The 15,586-nt window shown below is 31.0% G+C and overlaps 1 protein-coding gene across 1 annotated transcript in view; it reads right to left on the bottom strand.

The window, feature by feature from the left end:
- Nucleotides 1-15,586, bottom strand: part of Tmx3 (Thioredoxin-related transmembrane protein 3) — a 96,641-nt gene that overhangs the window by 18,300 nt on the left and 62,755 nt on the right. Inside the window, exon 7 of the mRNA XM_075368938.1 lies at nt 12,592-12,658. Coding sequence (XP_075225053.1) covers nt 12,592-12,658 — 67 coding nt within the window. The remainder of the gene's footprint in view (nt 1-12,591; nt 12,659-15,586) is intronic.

Genomic DNA, 15,586 nt, shown 5'->3' with positions numbered 1-15,586 from the left:
TTTTATAGGTGTCAATAATGCGGAAATATGGAAGGTAAATTGAATGCTTTATTGAGATGGTAAAAATTTTAAAAATGGAAAAATTGTTCTAAAAACTGGCAAATGGTCATGTCTGTAGATAATTTTTCCTAAAACCAGCTAAAGGTTTGTCAATACATAATTCTTTACATGAAATATTAGAATTGTATTTTTTATAATCTTTTCAAATACTTTAGAAAACTATTCTTAAGGAGGGGACTAACAATGGAAGTTTTACGGCAGCTGGAAAATACTCAGTTGGTGAAAGACTCTTTAATTAAATTTATAGGAGGAATAAACAGTATCTATAACTTTTAAGCAGTAATTTCATCTGTACCCACTCAACGTTTATTCTTAAAGTTTAAAATACAAACATTAACAACAAAACCAAAAATACCAATTCATTACCAAAATTATTCAAGGTGGATGGCTTTGTTTGAAATGGATCAATATTACTGTTACTTTAATTATTAAATTATTTTACTCCTACGAATAGGGGATAGATAATGAAGCTGAGTCCTTTTGTATTTTTAGTGAAGCAAGATGATCTGTTTATTTTCAAATCTACTTTCATTTTTAATAATTCTCTACATATTTTTAGATTTATTGTTTAAATTAGGTATTACATACAATATCATAATATAACTTTTTGTATTATCGATAACTTCACCATAAATCTTTTTATAATTTTTCAAATAATTAAGGAGTTATTAGACAAATTATATTCATGCAAAAATGGGCTGTCAGATCATTATCTGCAGCCCATAAGTATGAATCGTGTACATCAATATTTAAATATCAAATACGTCAATCTATCCTTATTCATATTTATGAATGTGTAATCTTAACTAAAAAGAATGGTCACTTAATCTTAAAAAATAACAATACCTATTTTTACCAAATCAGACAACAGAAATATTTTCATATAATTCCACACAATACTTCAGCTTAGGAGAAAAGGCCTCATTATACTTCTGTAGCCATTTTTAATAAATTTCAAAACCATTTGAAAAATCTTTCTGACAGTTTACTTAAAATCCAATTAAATTTTTTTTTATGGAAATTATTACTCTGTTGATGAATTTTTGAATAATACTAATTAAAAATAAAAATTATCAGCATCCTGTTCAACATGCACATAAATATGTCCTCAAAATAATTTTTAATAGAGGCTTCTGAAATGTGAATTATTTTGTAGTAATTTTTTAAATTTCATTTATTTTCCATAACATTATTTAATGCGTATTTAAATTATTCAGGTTTTTGACCTGACAAAATTGAATAAAACAGCTTTCAGAATAATATCTCCCAGTAGGTTTCATAATATCAAACGTAAAACAGAAAATTTGTCTACAAACATGTTTTTTTGTGTTTGTAAAACAAAAACTTTGTTAAATGATTAATAAATATGTAAAATTTATTATCAAAACTTGTATAGAATTTAAATATGAGAAAATTCATACAAAATAACCAAATAAAAACAAATACAAGTTTAAGAAATTTGATCTATACTAACACATTCTGTACGAAAACTTTAAATGTTATCAACTACTGAAAATGAAGTCAACATAAACGATACAATGTTAAAAATATTAAAATGTAACTGATACATTTAAAAAGTTTACAGTGAATTTTCAAAAATCTTTTCTTCTACTTCAGTACATTTGGCCCTGAGAAAGGTGTCATTTACTAACACTCGGACTGCATTGAGTAGTCTCTATGATGGTTTCATCTGTATCGGCATCATGATTAGCAGAATGGTCGCAGTGAATACTAATGCTGAGAAGTGTACCCATTTCTCCTAGCATATGGAATGTTCCACTAAATGTTTTAGGAATTGGAACTCTGCAGTTAGGCAAATGTCTGATATTCTGCAGCAGCAGCAGTTGCAGTTCCATCACATATCCCAAAGATAAATAACATATTATCTAATATGATATTTATCTTGATCATATTTATTTACGACTGAGGAATATCTATTCCTCAGTCGTAAATAACAAAGGCACTGCTGCAGTAAGATACCAATTAAAACACACACACTTAAATTATTCTGTACTCGCAAAAATTCACAGCAGTAATGCAGAATACGTAATGCACTGATAACACAACATATAATGTATTGTTGGCCAGCTGATTTCTGCTTTACTGGCAAATAATAATTCTTCAAATTTCCAATTTGTGAATTTGAGAGCGATACATAAATCTTATTGTCTTAATAATATGATTCAGCATGCGACACCAGCGGGATCGGATATATTTGTAATAGCTCCACTTACAGTCTATAACAGCAGTTGTTTAGTTATTAATTAAAAGTTTTCTTGAATTACATAGGTTTTGTCATTTTGGTTTGGTTAATATTTTAGTGGTTAAAGTTAATCTTTATTATTAAATTTTAGGATTGTGGTTTTTGGATGGCTTATAGCCTATCTATATGACTAGTTTGAGTGAATGGTTTATTTCTTTAAATCACTCCCCTGTATCTGAACTATCTATGTGTTATTTCGTTTATGATTTTGTTTTGCAGTTTGATAATTTGTGATATTTATTTTTAATTTTTTTTGATATTATAGTTGTATAGTTTGTTGTTAGAGTAGACATTTTGTTTTCGTTGTCTGCCATTAGTTACTTTGTTTACAACGATTTTGATTGGTTTATTTTGTTGTTTGCGATTGGTAAGTTTTTATTTATATTGTTTTGGATTATTTATTTTGTTTATTTCTTTGTGTTGTATTTTGAGAAGAAAACATGCATTGTAAAAATTTTTCATTGAAATTTTGGTTAATTTGATCTACTCATAAATATGAGTAGCTCGGTTGAGTCTGCTAGGAGACGACAAAATCGTATTAAAGCGGATCGAGTTATAGCATCTCAGAAAGCAGCAGATGAAAGGAGGAGGTTGATAAGGGATGCAAAGGCTAGAGAGGCTGAGGAAAAATAGCAAAAAGAGGCACAGTTAAAATCGCAACGGGGGCTGAGGAGAAGTTGCAAAAAGATGCACAATTGAAATTGCAACACAGGAGGCTCAAAAAGCTCGTCTGAGATCGGTCGTGAAAGCTGCTGAGGGTGATAGTAGTGATGGCTTTAACAGCGACATTGTAAGTGTAGCTAATGCAGCAAATGGGTCAAGAGGAAACAACAGCGGCAAAAACCAGAATGAGATTGTCAAAGAAGGGGATTTCTGATTTTTTCTCGACTTGTGTAAAACAGTCATAAGCCTAGGAAGGCAAAGATTATTGGGCTGACATTTGCTGATGGTGAAAAGGCACAACAGATTGCAGGGGTTTATTGAAGGGTTTAAAGCTGGAATGGCTGAGCGGGCTAAGACCGATTCACCACAATCCACTAAGAAGCTGGCCTCTGATGTCATTCGAACAATGGTGTCAAAGCTAAATATTTTGTTAATAGGCAAACCAATTGGTGTCACTTCTGTGGCTTTTAAGGGTGACGTGGTGGATAAGTTAGAGGCTAGGAAGAAAGGTTTCAGGATTGCGAGCATCGGAGATACACCTAAAGGAGTTAAGATCATGGCAAATGATAACGAGATGGAATGTAGCATCAAGTGTAATGAGCGGATTAGTCAATATCTCATTAAGACGATGGCCACCAAGTTGTTGAGACCACATATGAGTGTGTATGATGCTTATCAAGAATTGGGGGAAGAGGTATTTTTGGAAGCAGTAAGGGAACTCACAATATTCTACACAAGAGTTCGCAACCATGATTAAGGTGGTTTTCCGAGCCGGTAGGAAAGTAAACAGCACAGCTGCAAGCAGAGAAGCAGCTACGAGCTGCTTTTGCTTCAAAAGGTCGAGTTTTCATAGATTTTACATCCTGCAAGATCAAGAATTATTTGAATGTAACATGGTGTTTTAGGTGCTGTGGATTGGAGCATGTGGCAAGAACTTGTTCTGTCAAAGAGCTTTGTTTGCATTGCAGCAAGGAGCGCCACTATGTCAAGGGTTGCTCAGTATGGAAGGATGGGGCTTCTCCTTTCTGTGTTAATTGTTCATGTGTTGGGAAGCCAGCGCAGCATAATTGTAAGTCAGATGAATGTCCAACATATAAGCGTGCGCGGGAGATGTTGAGCAATCGAATTGATTTTTAGATGCAGACATTCCAGTGAGAAATGGTAAGGGGTTTTTGGTATTCTTTTGGTTTATTATTATTGGCTTTTAGGTCATTGTTTATGTTCTTTGTTTGTTTTAAATTTTTCTTTGTTTTATGGTTTTTCTTTAGTGTTGTTGTTGGTGTATGTTTTTGTTTTCGTGACTTTGATGTTTTTGTTTTTGGAATAGTTGTTTTGTTTTAGTGTTGTTTATGTTTTTGTTGAGATTGGTATTACTGTTTTTGTAATAGTTGTTGATGGTGTTATTGCTTTGTCTTCTAAGTTATTTTGTTTGTAGTGTTTTTATTTATGTCAAGTGCTTTAGTTTCGTTTATGCTTTACATTTTGTGTTTTGGTTAGTATTGGGTTCTGATATTTATTATTCTTTGTATTGATTTTTCTTGTTAGTGTGTTCAGTTATCATTTATGTTTTGGTTGGCTTTGTTTTCTCTTAGATGTTGTGTTTTTTGTTATTTTCTGAGTTTTTCTTTACGATTAATTCTGTTTCTGTGATTTTGGCTCAAGTTGCTGTTTTGTCTCTGGATTATTTTGTTGATTGTTTTAGTTCAGTTATAAAGTTTTGTTGTTATTTTGGTTACACTGTTGTTTGTTTTTTATTAATGTTAATGTTACATTATTATTTGAGTTCTTCTTTTTTATGCTTAGTTCCATTTCTGTTGGTGTTATGTGTTGGGTTAACCTTTAGGATTGGTTCATGATGATTTCAGCTTGATCGGTGTAGTCTTGTTTAAAATTATATTTTGTTAGGGTTTGGTATTGTAGGATCCGTAAGGCATTTTTAACCCGATGGGAATGTCAAATGTGGCATTCACATAAATGGCATCTTGACTGTCGCTGGACTGCAATATGTCTTGAAGTTTTGAAGATGACCTCTGCTAAAGCCCCTAATGACTAGGTATGGAGGGGGTGGCATGACAATTGGATTCATCACGTAGCGGGTGCCTTCCCATCACGGTCAATAACATTAGTACATTTTATTCTATTTTTATCTTTAATACAACACTATTTTTGTATCATTGCTTTGTAGGAAAGCAAACATGCTTTGCACATTTAATCCCTTCGTTTTCATATAGTAAGTATTATTAATATAATCAAATTTCTTGAACTTGTATTTTTTTTATACAGCTATATTACAAGAATTTTCTTAGAATTAAATTCTCTACTAGTATTGATAAATTTTATGAATTTATTATTTAAAAAAGTTTTTGTATTGCAGACATAAAAAAAATGTGTTTGTACATAACAATTTTTTCTACTATTCAATTTTTTTCTATTATTTTTTTTTTCTATTCTTCAATTTTTTCACTATTGGAGATATGATTCCGGAATCTATTTTATTCAATTTTGTCAGTTTAAAAACCACAAGAAACCATCAAGTTTAGCCCTTATTTAGGTTCCTAGAATTTAAGTTTGGTTTTATTTCACTTTTTGCCCAGGAATCAGGATGAAATGTTTCATTAGCTATAATTAGATAATGGAGCATTTCCGGACTCATGTTTATATGAACTTTTTCATTATTTTCAGTATTAGAATAAGCTCAAAACGTGCTGGCAGTACTATGTGAATCACTCTGTATTTATATCTCATAGTGAAGTGATCTATATAATTTAATACTACATACAGATTGAAGTAAAGGATTTTTATTTATTTTTTTTTTATTCAGAAATTTCACAGAAATTCTTTAGAGCACAGGAATAATCTATTAGCATTCCCTTAAATAAACAAGTCCATAATAGAATCTTGCGCAACTCAGAAACTATTAAGATTAATCCTAATGTTATGACATGCTAAAAAAGAATGGATTCGTCGAGCAAAATCTTGAATTGAACAAAAGGTGAGCCACTTCAAGCAACTTTGAAGATGATTAATAATGCCTTCACTAATCATTTTTCCATTGTTTTCAAAGTTAAATTACATTTTATGTTAAAACTGTTTCCAACCCATGAACAAAATTAGTTATTTCATTATGTTAAAATTTTTTTCACAATTCAGTCTGTTTTGTTTTTTTAATAAACTTAAATTTCAATATTCTGTACTAAGTTTTTGTTAAGTAATTTACATAAATCTTTTCATAATTAAATTTTCTACTTTCTAATTGAAAAAAAAAAATACAACTTAATTAACAGTTTAGCAGTTTTCTTACATTAAACCCAAAAACATTTTATTTTTAATGCCCAATTTTTGTGTTTTACCACACATCTTTAAAACTAATGAAGGTACAGTTCTGGGACCCATTTTTTTAATACTTTCATCAAAAACAAATATGTTCTTAATTTACCTTCCCAGAATTTCAGGAAGTCTTCATTTCCCCAGGGAAACCGAAATCCGGGTGAAATCTTTCTTTCACTAGCTGTAACTTGCTAACGAAGTGTTTTTGTGCATATGTTTATATGAACTTTTTTCTTTTTTTAGCTACAGTATCAGCTCCTGAGAGACTGCCATATAGTTCTGAATCAACCTGTATATTATGAAATATTCTTTATTAATAAACATAGTTACAGATATGTGTATGTATAATAAAGTTGATAAAAATATATTTCATGTGAAATCTGTCACTTATTTTCAGATAGTTTCTTAATAGCAGGTTAATATTCCGAATTCTTAGTTTAACACATTTCACATTCAATCTATTTCCAAGTTTATTCCTGTTATAGATTTTATAAAGTGCATTGAGGAAAACAATTTTTCACACGAATATATGGTCATACAAATATATGGCCAAACGTCATTAAAAGAGCAAGTTTCTTCATTGATATAAAATTGTCTGGTAAAGAATCCTATATTTTTAATATCATATTTTCAATTTTTAGTGTGGGACTGTTATTACCTGCACTAATTTTAGAAATTTTTTCTTCTACTTTGGAAATAAAGTTTTCAATTTTATTTTTCCACACTATGGTGCTTTGAACTTCAGCTAATTCCATTTCTAAATCATGAATACCTAGCTAAATAAATTCAGTTAACTCCATTGTTTTAAATTCCATTTTGTATGGATATAAAATAAAGTGAAATGTATTTTAATTTTATACTGATTAAATCTCTCCTGAAAAGCTTGTTTTATTTCCTGTATAATGATTAAATATTCATCTATTGAATTTTCTTCAATGTCAAGCGTATTTTCAAAAATTATTGTGTTTCTGTAATTGAGGAAAATATTTCATGATTTTCATTTCCAAATCTTTAGTGAAGATGACAAGTCTCATCATAAATATTTTCAAACATCATTAATACAATTTACCCAATTCCCTGAAGTTTTTTATTCGGTTCATTGAAATGCTGAGTGATACAAGAACATTAAAGTTATAAGAACCAATCAAGTTATAAGAATCATTTAACCAATCTATATTTGAAAATTTGCCATAACTATTCTTTTTCTCATTCAAAATGAGCTCATTTATTCTAATAAATTGACAAACAGATTAAGAACTTGACCACACCTGAGCCATCGAACACTGTTGTACGTTAAAATCCCAGAATATTGGCACTCAATTTCTTCTAATAATTGTGCAAATTCTTGTTTATTAAGACCTGTTGCGTTTATAAAATTGATGACTAAATATTATGCAATGAAATTCAAACAGAGAAGGTCTAATATTTTGCTTAAGTTGCTGAATAAAACCAATATTTTTTCCCCACCATATTGCGTGCACTGTCAGTTGTTACAGAAAAATTTTCTGTAAGTCAATATCCATTTCTTTAAATGAATTATCAAATTCTTAAAAAAGTCAAGATCAGTACAATTCCCTTTCAACATTATTATTTTCATTAACTCTTCTTTCATTATGTTGCCTGATTTATACTGAGCAACAACTGCTAGTTGTGTTTCACCATAATTACTCTCATCTAAAGCAATTGAATATATTTCTACATACTTTAAAGTCACTTTGTATTTGCAAAGAAATATTTTTTCCTAATTCTATTACTCGATCTTTAATTGTATTGTGACTTACTGAAAACTCATTTATATAGTTTATCTTTGGAATCAATAAAGTTTTAAAAAACTGGTTTGTGAATGATTTTGTTTTTTCTTCTGTAAAAAATATTCTCTCCTTTCTTCATCTGCTGAGAAGCCGAAATCTGAATGCAACTTAAGCAAAATGTCTTTTTACACTGTATGCACGTTAAATGACTTTTTCATTACAAATTAGACACAAAGTCATTTTATTTTTTTTATCACATCATATTTATCAAACCATTCTGTTTTATGGTCTAGAACTTGTATCGTTTGTTTTTATTTTTTTAACTGCCAACATAGTGCAGAGCTACAACTAAAAATATTTATATTTAGAATACAATAATTTTAGAAGAAATTTCTTATTAATGAACTTGATGTACACACATATGTAGATGAGAAAATTTAATATTAAAAAAATAATAAAGTTGAATTATTAAACATCTTGATCCTATAGGGGAAGACACCCTCCCTTTATGTGGCAGTTTTGGTCGCCACACCACTCCCTCCGTACCTAGCTTTTATGAGCTTTACTGCATCTTCAGAACCTCAGCAAAAGGCATCTCTCAGCCTAGTTCTTACCTCAGTCAGGATGCCACCAAAGTGAATAATACCACGTGTGATATTCCCATCGGTGTACTATGAGGAAATGAACTGAATTAAAACAAAACACATCTATGTTGACTCTTCAACAAGACTGACTGAGATGACTTGAGAATGATTTGTGTTTTGAAAATGTTTTTGTAATTGAGGAAAATATTTCATGTGCAACGGGTCAATTATTAAACAGTTCTAGATGCATACTCCAAGGCTGTTGATTAGTTCACACTGCGAACTGGTACATCCCTGTTCTAAGATGCAATGAATATATGTGCCATATTTATAACTGACTGTCATGAATCATACAAAGTGCAATGATGGAGAAAATCAGTTAGCCAACATCCACTTGGAAATATTTATTTTTATGAATTTGACATTAGATATTTACAATTTAACTTTTTAATATTTTTGATTATCTGTTCTCACTTTTATTATTATTATCTTTTATGATCAGATAGGATCATTTTAGTCAGTCCATTATCTAAGTCTCTTCAATGGGACTGTTTGGGCCTTGCGTCCTTCCAGTACCTTTTCATACACTCTAATCTTTGTGCCCTTTCTAGTGTTGAAAATGTTCGTGTTGTGAGTTTTTTCTTGTGAGTGTGAAGCGAGTGTTTTTGTTTTTCTTGTTTAATTTTATTTTATCTGTGGTGTCTTCTGGTGTAAGGCCAATTTCCTTCAGATCCTCTCTTTTTTCTCTGATCCATTTGCATCCTGTCTTGGTGTTTTCCAAGTTGAGATTGTACCGTACTAGATGTTTCAGAAGTCTTGATTCTTGCATCCTTATATGTCCAAAGAATTCTAGTCTCCTCTTATAGACGGTAGCAGTGATGGCTTCTAACTCTTTGCACACGAATTTGTCGGGCACAATCCACCACTGCCATTGTTTTTAGTACTTTTTATTGATGCAGGTTCTTCCAATTCTTTGTTCGATTTTTTGGAGCCTGTCTGTCTTTGATTGTTCGTTCAGGTGGAAGAATTTTTCTGCTGCATAAGTGGCTTCTGGTTTTATAACTGTATTGCAGTGACTTATTTTTGCATTTATTGATAGGCATTTTTTATTTTAGTGTACCAGGTTCATTTCTGAGCTTTAGCTGATTTGTTTCTTCTTTTTTGTATCAAGGTTTTTCATTCAGATTGTTTGTTATTACTTTGAAGTATTTAAAATCGGGTTAATATTTTTATTTTATAGTGATTATGTTTACTTCTTTTGATCTTGTTGATTTTTGGGAGCATGATTTCTTATTTTCTGAATGATATTTTGAGGCCAATTTTATTTGCAATGTTTTGAAGTTCTAATATCTGTGATTTAGCTTCATTGATCTTGTTCTCTCAATTATGATATAAAATATTAGTTTATAAAAATCAATGTGTGGTTCATTTGAAAGCCTTCATAGGTCAATGTCTGACCCCTGGGTCATAGGTTTGTCACTATTGGTTTAAGGGAAAGGGATGGATGGTGATTAACAGACCACAAAGGACCAGGACACAAGTCAGGAAATCAGGCATCATTTCCCACAAAGAAAGCAATTCTACACAGACCATCTTAAATATAACAAAAATTATTTCTCTAAATCCTAAAGAGCCCCTTTAAGCTTCCTTAAAGAAAAAAAGGTTTTGCTTAAGGAACCCTGAGCCTTATGCAAGGCTACGGCCTATTCCAGAATTGTTCTTATAGCTATAGCACCTTATAGGTGTATATTATAATTGCAAAGAAAGTATGTAACTAAATTATACTAATGTTTAAGCCAGATCCCCACTGAAGAGCTGATATTGATAATATAATGCCTAAATCTTTATTTTCTGGTTCACTGATAGCAGCTCGTAACAGCTGTTAACTATTAATGTTTCACCTTTATGATCAACATAGCCAAAACTGGACTTTCCATACCTGGGATTAGTCATTATCAACTTTTCTACAGAAATGTTAGTTTGGAATTTTTTGCTGCAAAGATAATGTTACCCATTAAATTCCGCTATCCCTCAATGGTTATTATTTATGTCAGAAATTAATATACTTTGTCTTCATAACGTTTCAAATATCTTTCCTCATATTTCCAAAAAATTCTGTTAGAAAGTATATTTAATTTAGAATTTTTCACAGATGATCTGCATGAACAATTCAAAGAAAAGGACTTTCTCTCATTGTATATAGTTTGAAGTAAATTTTTTTTTTTAGTCTATTTAATTCACATTTTTAACTAAAATTTTAAATATGCTTAAGGTCGGTCTACCACAATAAAAATTATTATAGGTGATCGTCTAAATTTATAAATCATTCATCAATAATAATAATGATAAATTCATTTTAATAATATATAAAATTTTAACTATAGGTGTGGATTTAATCGATGAAAGTATATTAAGTAGGGGAGTAAAAGTATCTATCGCTTTCAATTATATCCAGGTTGTTTTAAAAATAAAAATGTTTTAATTCAATTAGCTTGATACCGTAATTGTAATTATAATTTTTAATAAAATGTGAACTAAATCATATCTAACTTAATAACATTTATTAATACTTATACGAGGGTTATCTTTTTTCAAGGTCCGACCGGTCACGAAATTAAAACCACAGTGAAAATAAAAAATTTTTTATTTGTAACAAGTACTTATATAGTTGCGGTATTTCTCTACATAGTCGCCACTTTGATTTAGACATCTGTCGTAGCGTGGTACCAACTTTCCAATACCCTCATCATAGAACAGAGCTGCCTGTGTTTTCAGCCATGTTTCTACGCTGGTGTGCAGCTCGATGTCTATGCCAAAATGTTGTCCTCCTAGCCAGCATTTCATGTGAGCAAAAAGGTGAAAATCAGATGGAGCCAAGTCCGAGCTGTATGGTGGGTGATCAAACACTTCCCAATGAAAACGCTGCAGGAACTTCTTTGTTACAGCTCCAGTGTGCGGCCGAGGCATTGTCGTGGAGAAAGACAATGCCTGATGACAACATTCCTCTCTGCTTATTCTGAATTGCCCTTCGTAGACGTTGAAGAGTCACACAGTATGAGACTGCAGTGATGCTCGTGCCACGTTCCATTAATTCCACCAAGAGAACTCCATTCCGGTCCCAGAACACAGTAGCCATACACTTTCTGTTGGAGAAGGTTAGCTTGAACTTCTTTGGTTTACTGGGAGAATGAGAATGCATCCACTGTTTGGATTGTTCTTTTGTTTCTTCAGTTTCGAAATGGATCAATGTCTCGTCCCCTGTGACAATTTTGTTCAAAAAATCTTCTCCTTTATTGTGGTAGCGCTGACGAAACGTTAGGGAGGCGTCCATTCTCATTGTTTTGTGATAGTCAGACAGCATCTTGGGAACCCATCTCGCACACAGTTTGCAGTACTGAATTCTCTCACTCACAATGGTGTAGAGAGCTGACCTTGAAATTTCAGGAAACTAATCACTCAATACAGAAATTGTGAACCGACAATTTTCTCGAATTGTTACATCCACTCGCTCAACAAGATCATCGGTTGACACTTGCTTCCTTCCGTGACTGCCTGCATCATGAACATCTGTATGTCCTGCCCTAAAGTTCCTGCACCATTGTTGCAATTTGCTGTCACTCATTGAAGTTTCACCATACACATTACTTATTCATCTATGAATTTCAGCTGCATTACACCCCTCAGCATGAAGAAATCAAATTACCGCACGCACTACACACTTGGCGGGAGATGCTATTGTTGTAGACATGTTTACGTGCTAGCTGCGTGTTCAGAACTAAACAAAGTAACGTGGCATGATTGAAGGCCATACTAGAGACGCTGCGCAATACATATGCGCAAAGGTTCATCCAATTTTTGCACAGGTTTTTATTTCGTGACCGATCAGACCTTGCAAAAAAATAACCCTCGTATTTTTCCACTTAAGTAAAAAAAATTGACATACCATCAAAGAAATAATGAGAATTTTCTTTGTATACTAAAACTGCAGGAGGATCTTTCAGCCAAACATGCTGTAAAAAAAGAAAACAGATATATTTTAAATGATAAAATAAGAAAAAGATGAAAAAAATACTAGTTATTTTATAAGCTTTAAAAAAAGGAATGGATATGCACTTTTCTAGATTTAACAACATAACACAATTAGTTATATAATACATAACACTAATTTATTAGTTATTTAATAATTTGGAGGATTATTATTAATAACATTATGATTTTTACTGTAGTTTCTCAAAATTTTCTTTTTCAATTTATACAATTACAACTGTACTATATTCAACAATTCTGAAACCTAAACTTGGACAGAGTCCCAACTTTAAAAAACGAGATGTTCATTTCTTCTTCTCTGACAGATGCAAAGAAAATAATACAAAAAAAAATAAGAATAGTTTCATAAAATGGATAATCTGACTAGGACAAACAGGATCTTGTGAATTAGCAAGAACACATATTATCTCAATAAATATTAATAACATATTAAAATATTATATATTAAATAGAATTAATCAGTAAATATTACTTAAGCTTAAGTTGAGGATAAATATCTCAGAAATATTAAGTCTTAATTTTCATACAGTATACATAAAAAATTAGCTTTGATTTTTCATATGCTACAAAAACTGCATTTCCATATCCCATGCAAAAGCTTTCAAGCTTATATCATGAAAAAAAATGTATTCAATGTCTATTTTTAAAATTTTCAACACTTCATCTGACACTTTTTTAACTGTTTAAAATTAGGACACTAACTATTTTACTAATATTATAAAGATAAAGCAACATTGTTTCTGAGGTTCAATTGTGTACCATTATCTTATCAATATAGATATGTTATGCAGCACAGTGTTCACCCCAACTTTTAAATAGCAATTATTAGTCCACTGTCAATCATGGCTTCATGTTCCAATTACAATCCCTCTTTTGCTCGTCACAAGTGCAAACTCAATTTGTTTAATTTAATTCTCATTACGGATGGTGAAAGCAAATCAGATAAATATTTGAATGAACATAATAAGGTAATACTGATGGCATGTAAATGTTCAGAGTGTAATAATGATATGGCCCTAAATAAAATCTGTTGTAATAACAATTATAAACAATAAGTGTAAAAAATATTGAAACGCTGCAGTATTAATTTTGCAATTATAAAGTTGAAAAGCCAGGAAAAAGGTAAACAGTTTTATAGTTTTGGGTGCTTTCATCTCCTCTGTGACAGGATTTCATCTCAAACAAGCTCAAAATATTTAGCGTTGATTTTAAGGATATTACGGATTTAAGTCAATGTTTACGTTTTATTTATAACATTTTTCAGTATTATTAGATCTCAATTTCAATAATCTAATACTACAGGAAACTATGTGCTGTAACAGGTTATCAGAGAGCCTGATGTCTCTTTGGATGAATAATGGCGTAAGTTACAAAATATTGATTTTTGGATCTTTAAAAGTATTTTAAATCTATAGTAAACTGAGCACTAGGAAGTAATATTATGAATATTAACAAAATTAAACTTGGCATCCTAACAGTAAATAATAACCTTTTTTTTTTTAAATATTATTTAGAGGAATGATTCTGAAGGTCTTCTTTGGCTGGTAATGACAAGCAAAATCTATAACCAAGGGATTATGTATTAGCATGCAGGCTTTTCATACAGGAAGTACAAAGCTTGAGGCCTGGCAAACTGATTACAGGTTAACACTAACGGCCCCTCGATACCATCCTCTGGCCAACTTTCAGGTGTTAGGTTCTAATTTATAAAACATTCTGGCCTAATAACCCAGCATGCAACAAGATACAGTTGTACCCTGTAAAGGAACAAGCAGACACCTACAAGTCCTGAATCAACAAAGCTCCACAGAGACTTCCAGAATACCATACAAATCGGTCAATACATATAATACAATTATTTAATTGTAGGTATAATCTGAAAATCATTGTCTTACATGCATATGTATTTGTCTTACAAATATATTGAGAATGTAAAAATAATCTGTATGTTCATTATCCTACGAGTACAAGATTAAATAAATAATATGCCAAGGGTGAACGTGGCTTTGGATTGTGTTATTTCCATAAAGCCCCATCGGGATAAAATTTTTATAAGCGGAAAAAAAAATTATGTATAATCTTATTGTCATTTAAGTTTATTTAGATAAATCGAAGGAGATATCTTCTTCAGTATTTGAAAGACTAATACAGTGTATAATGATTTTTTTTCAAAATTATTTTTAAATAATCATACAATATCAAACTGGTAAATTAGATAAATTTTACAATTTCCCCCTTTCTACATTACTGTTGGGTAAAAATTATTTATTAAATACATATGTTTCAAATATATCATAAAATATGTATATAATAAACTCATTATAAACATAAAATGCTATAATGTTTATTTAATATTAAAATATTTTTGTTAATAACATTAAGTAAAACATAATTATTTTCATAAAAAAAAAACAAAGATGTATATATAACAACTATATATATTTAGGAATATGAATGCAAAATAAAAATTCAATAACTCAGTTAAAAACAAAGTACAAGAGCAGAACAAGTTTTCAGGAATCTTTTTATTTTATATTTTTATATCTTTGTTCAGTAACAAAGCCTATAGGTCTATTTTGTTATGGCCATAACAAAGTAAGTTGTAGGCAACCTGACATGAGATACAAGTTACTGCCAAAACTAACATAATGATTCTCAAGACAACAAAAACCCCAAGCTAGGTTTACTAAGGAAAGCGAAGAGTGATGTGGTTTCCCATCGTCTTGTTCACAGAATCAAACGTGCAGCGGTAGATCACCACGCCCTGCCCATCAAAATAGAAGAGATACTCAATTGTAAAAGTGACACTTTCACTCTGTTCAACACAGAACTGGCAGTATAATGAACACCATTACTCTTAAAGAAAATAATTCTGACTATATCTCAGGTGC

The sequence above is a fragment of the Lycorma delicatula genome, chromosome 6 (assembly GCF_047948215.1).
Source record: "Lycorma delicatula isolate Av1 chromosome 6, ASM4794821v1, whole genome shotgun sequence".
In the NCBI taxonomy this organism is placed as follows: domain Eukaryota; kingdom Metazoa; phylum Arthropoda; class Insecta; order Hemiptera; family Fulgoridae; genus Lycorma; species Lycorma delicatula.
Note: the sequence above shows the minus strand (reverse complement) of the source record. Positions and strands in the feature narration are given on the sequence as shown.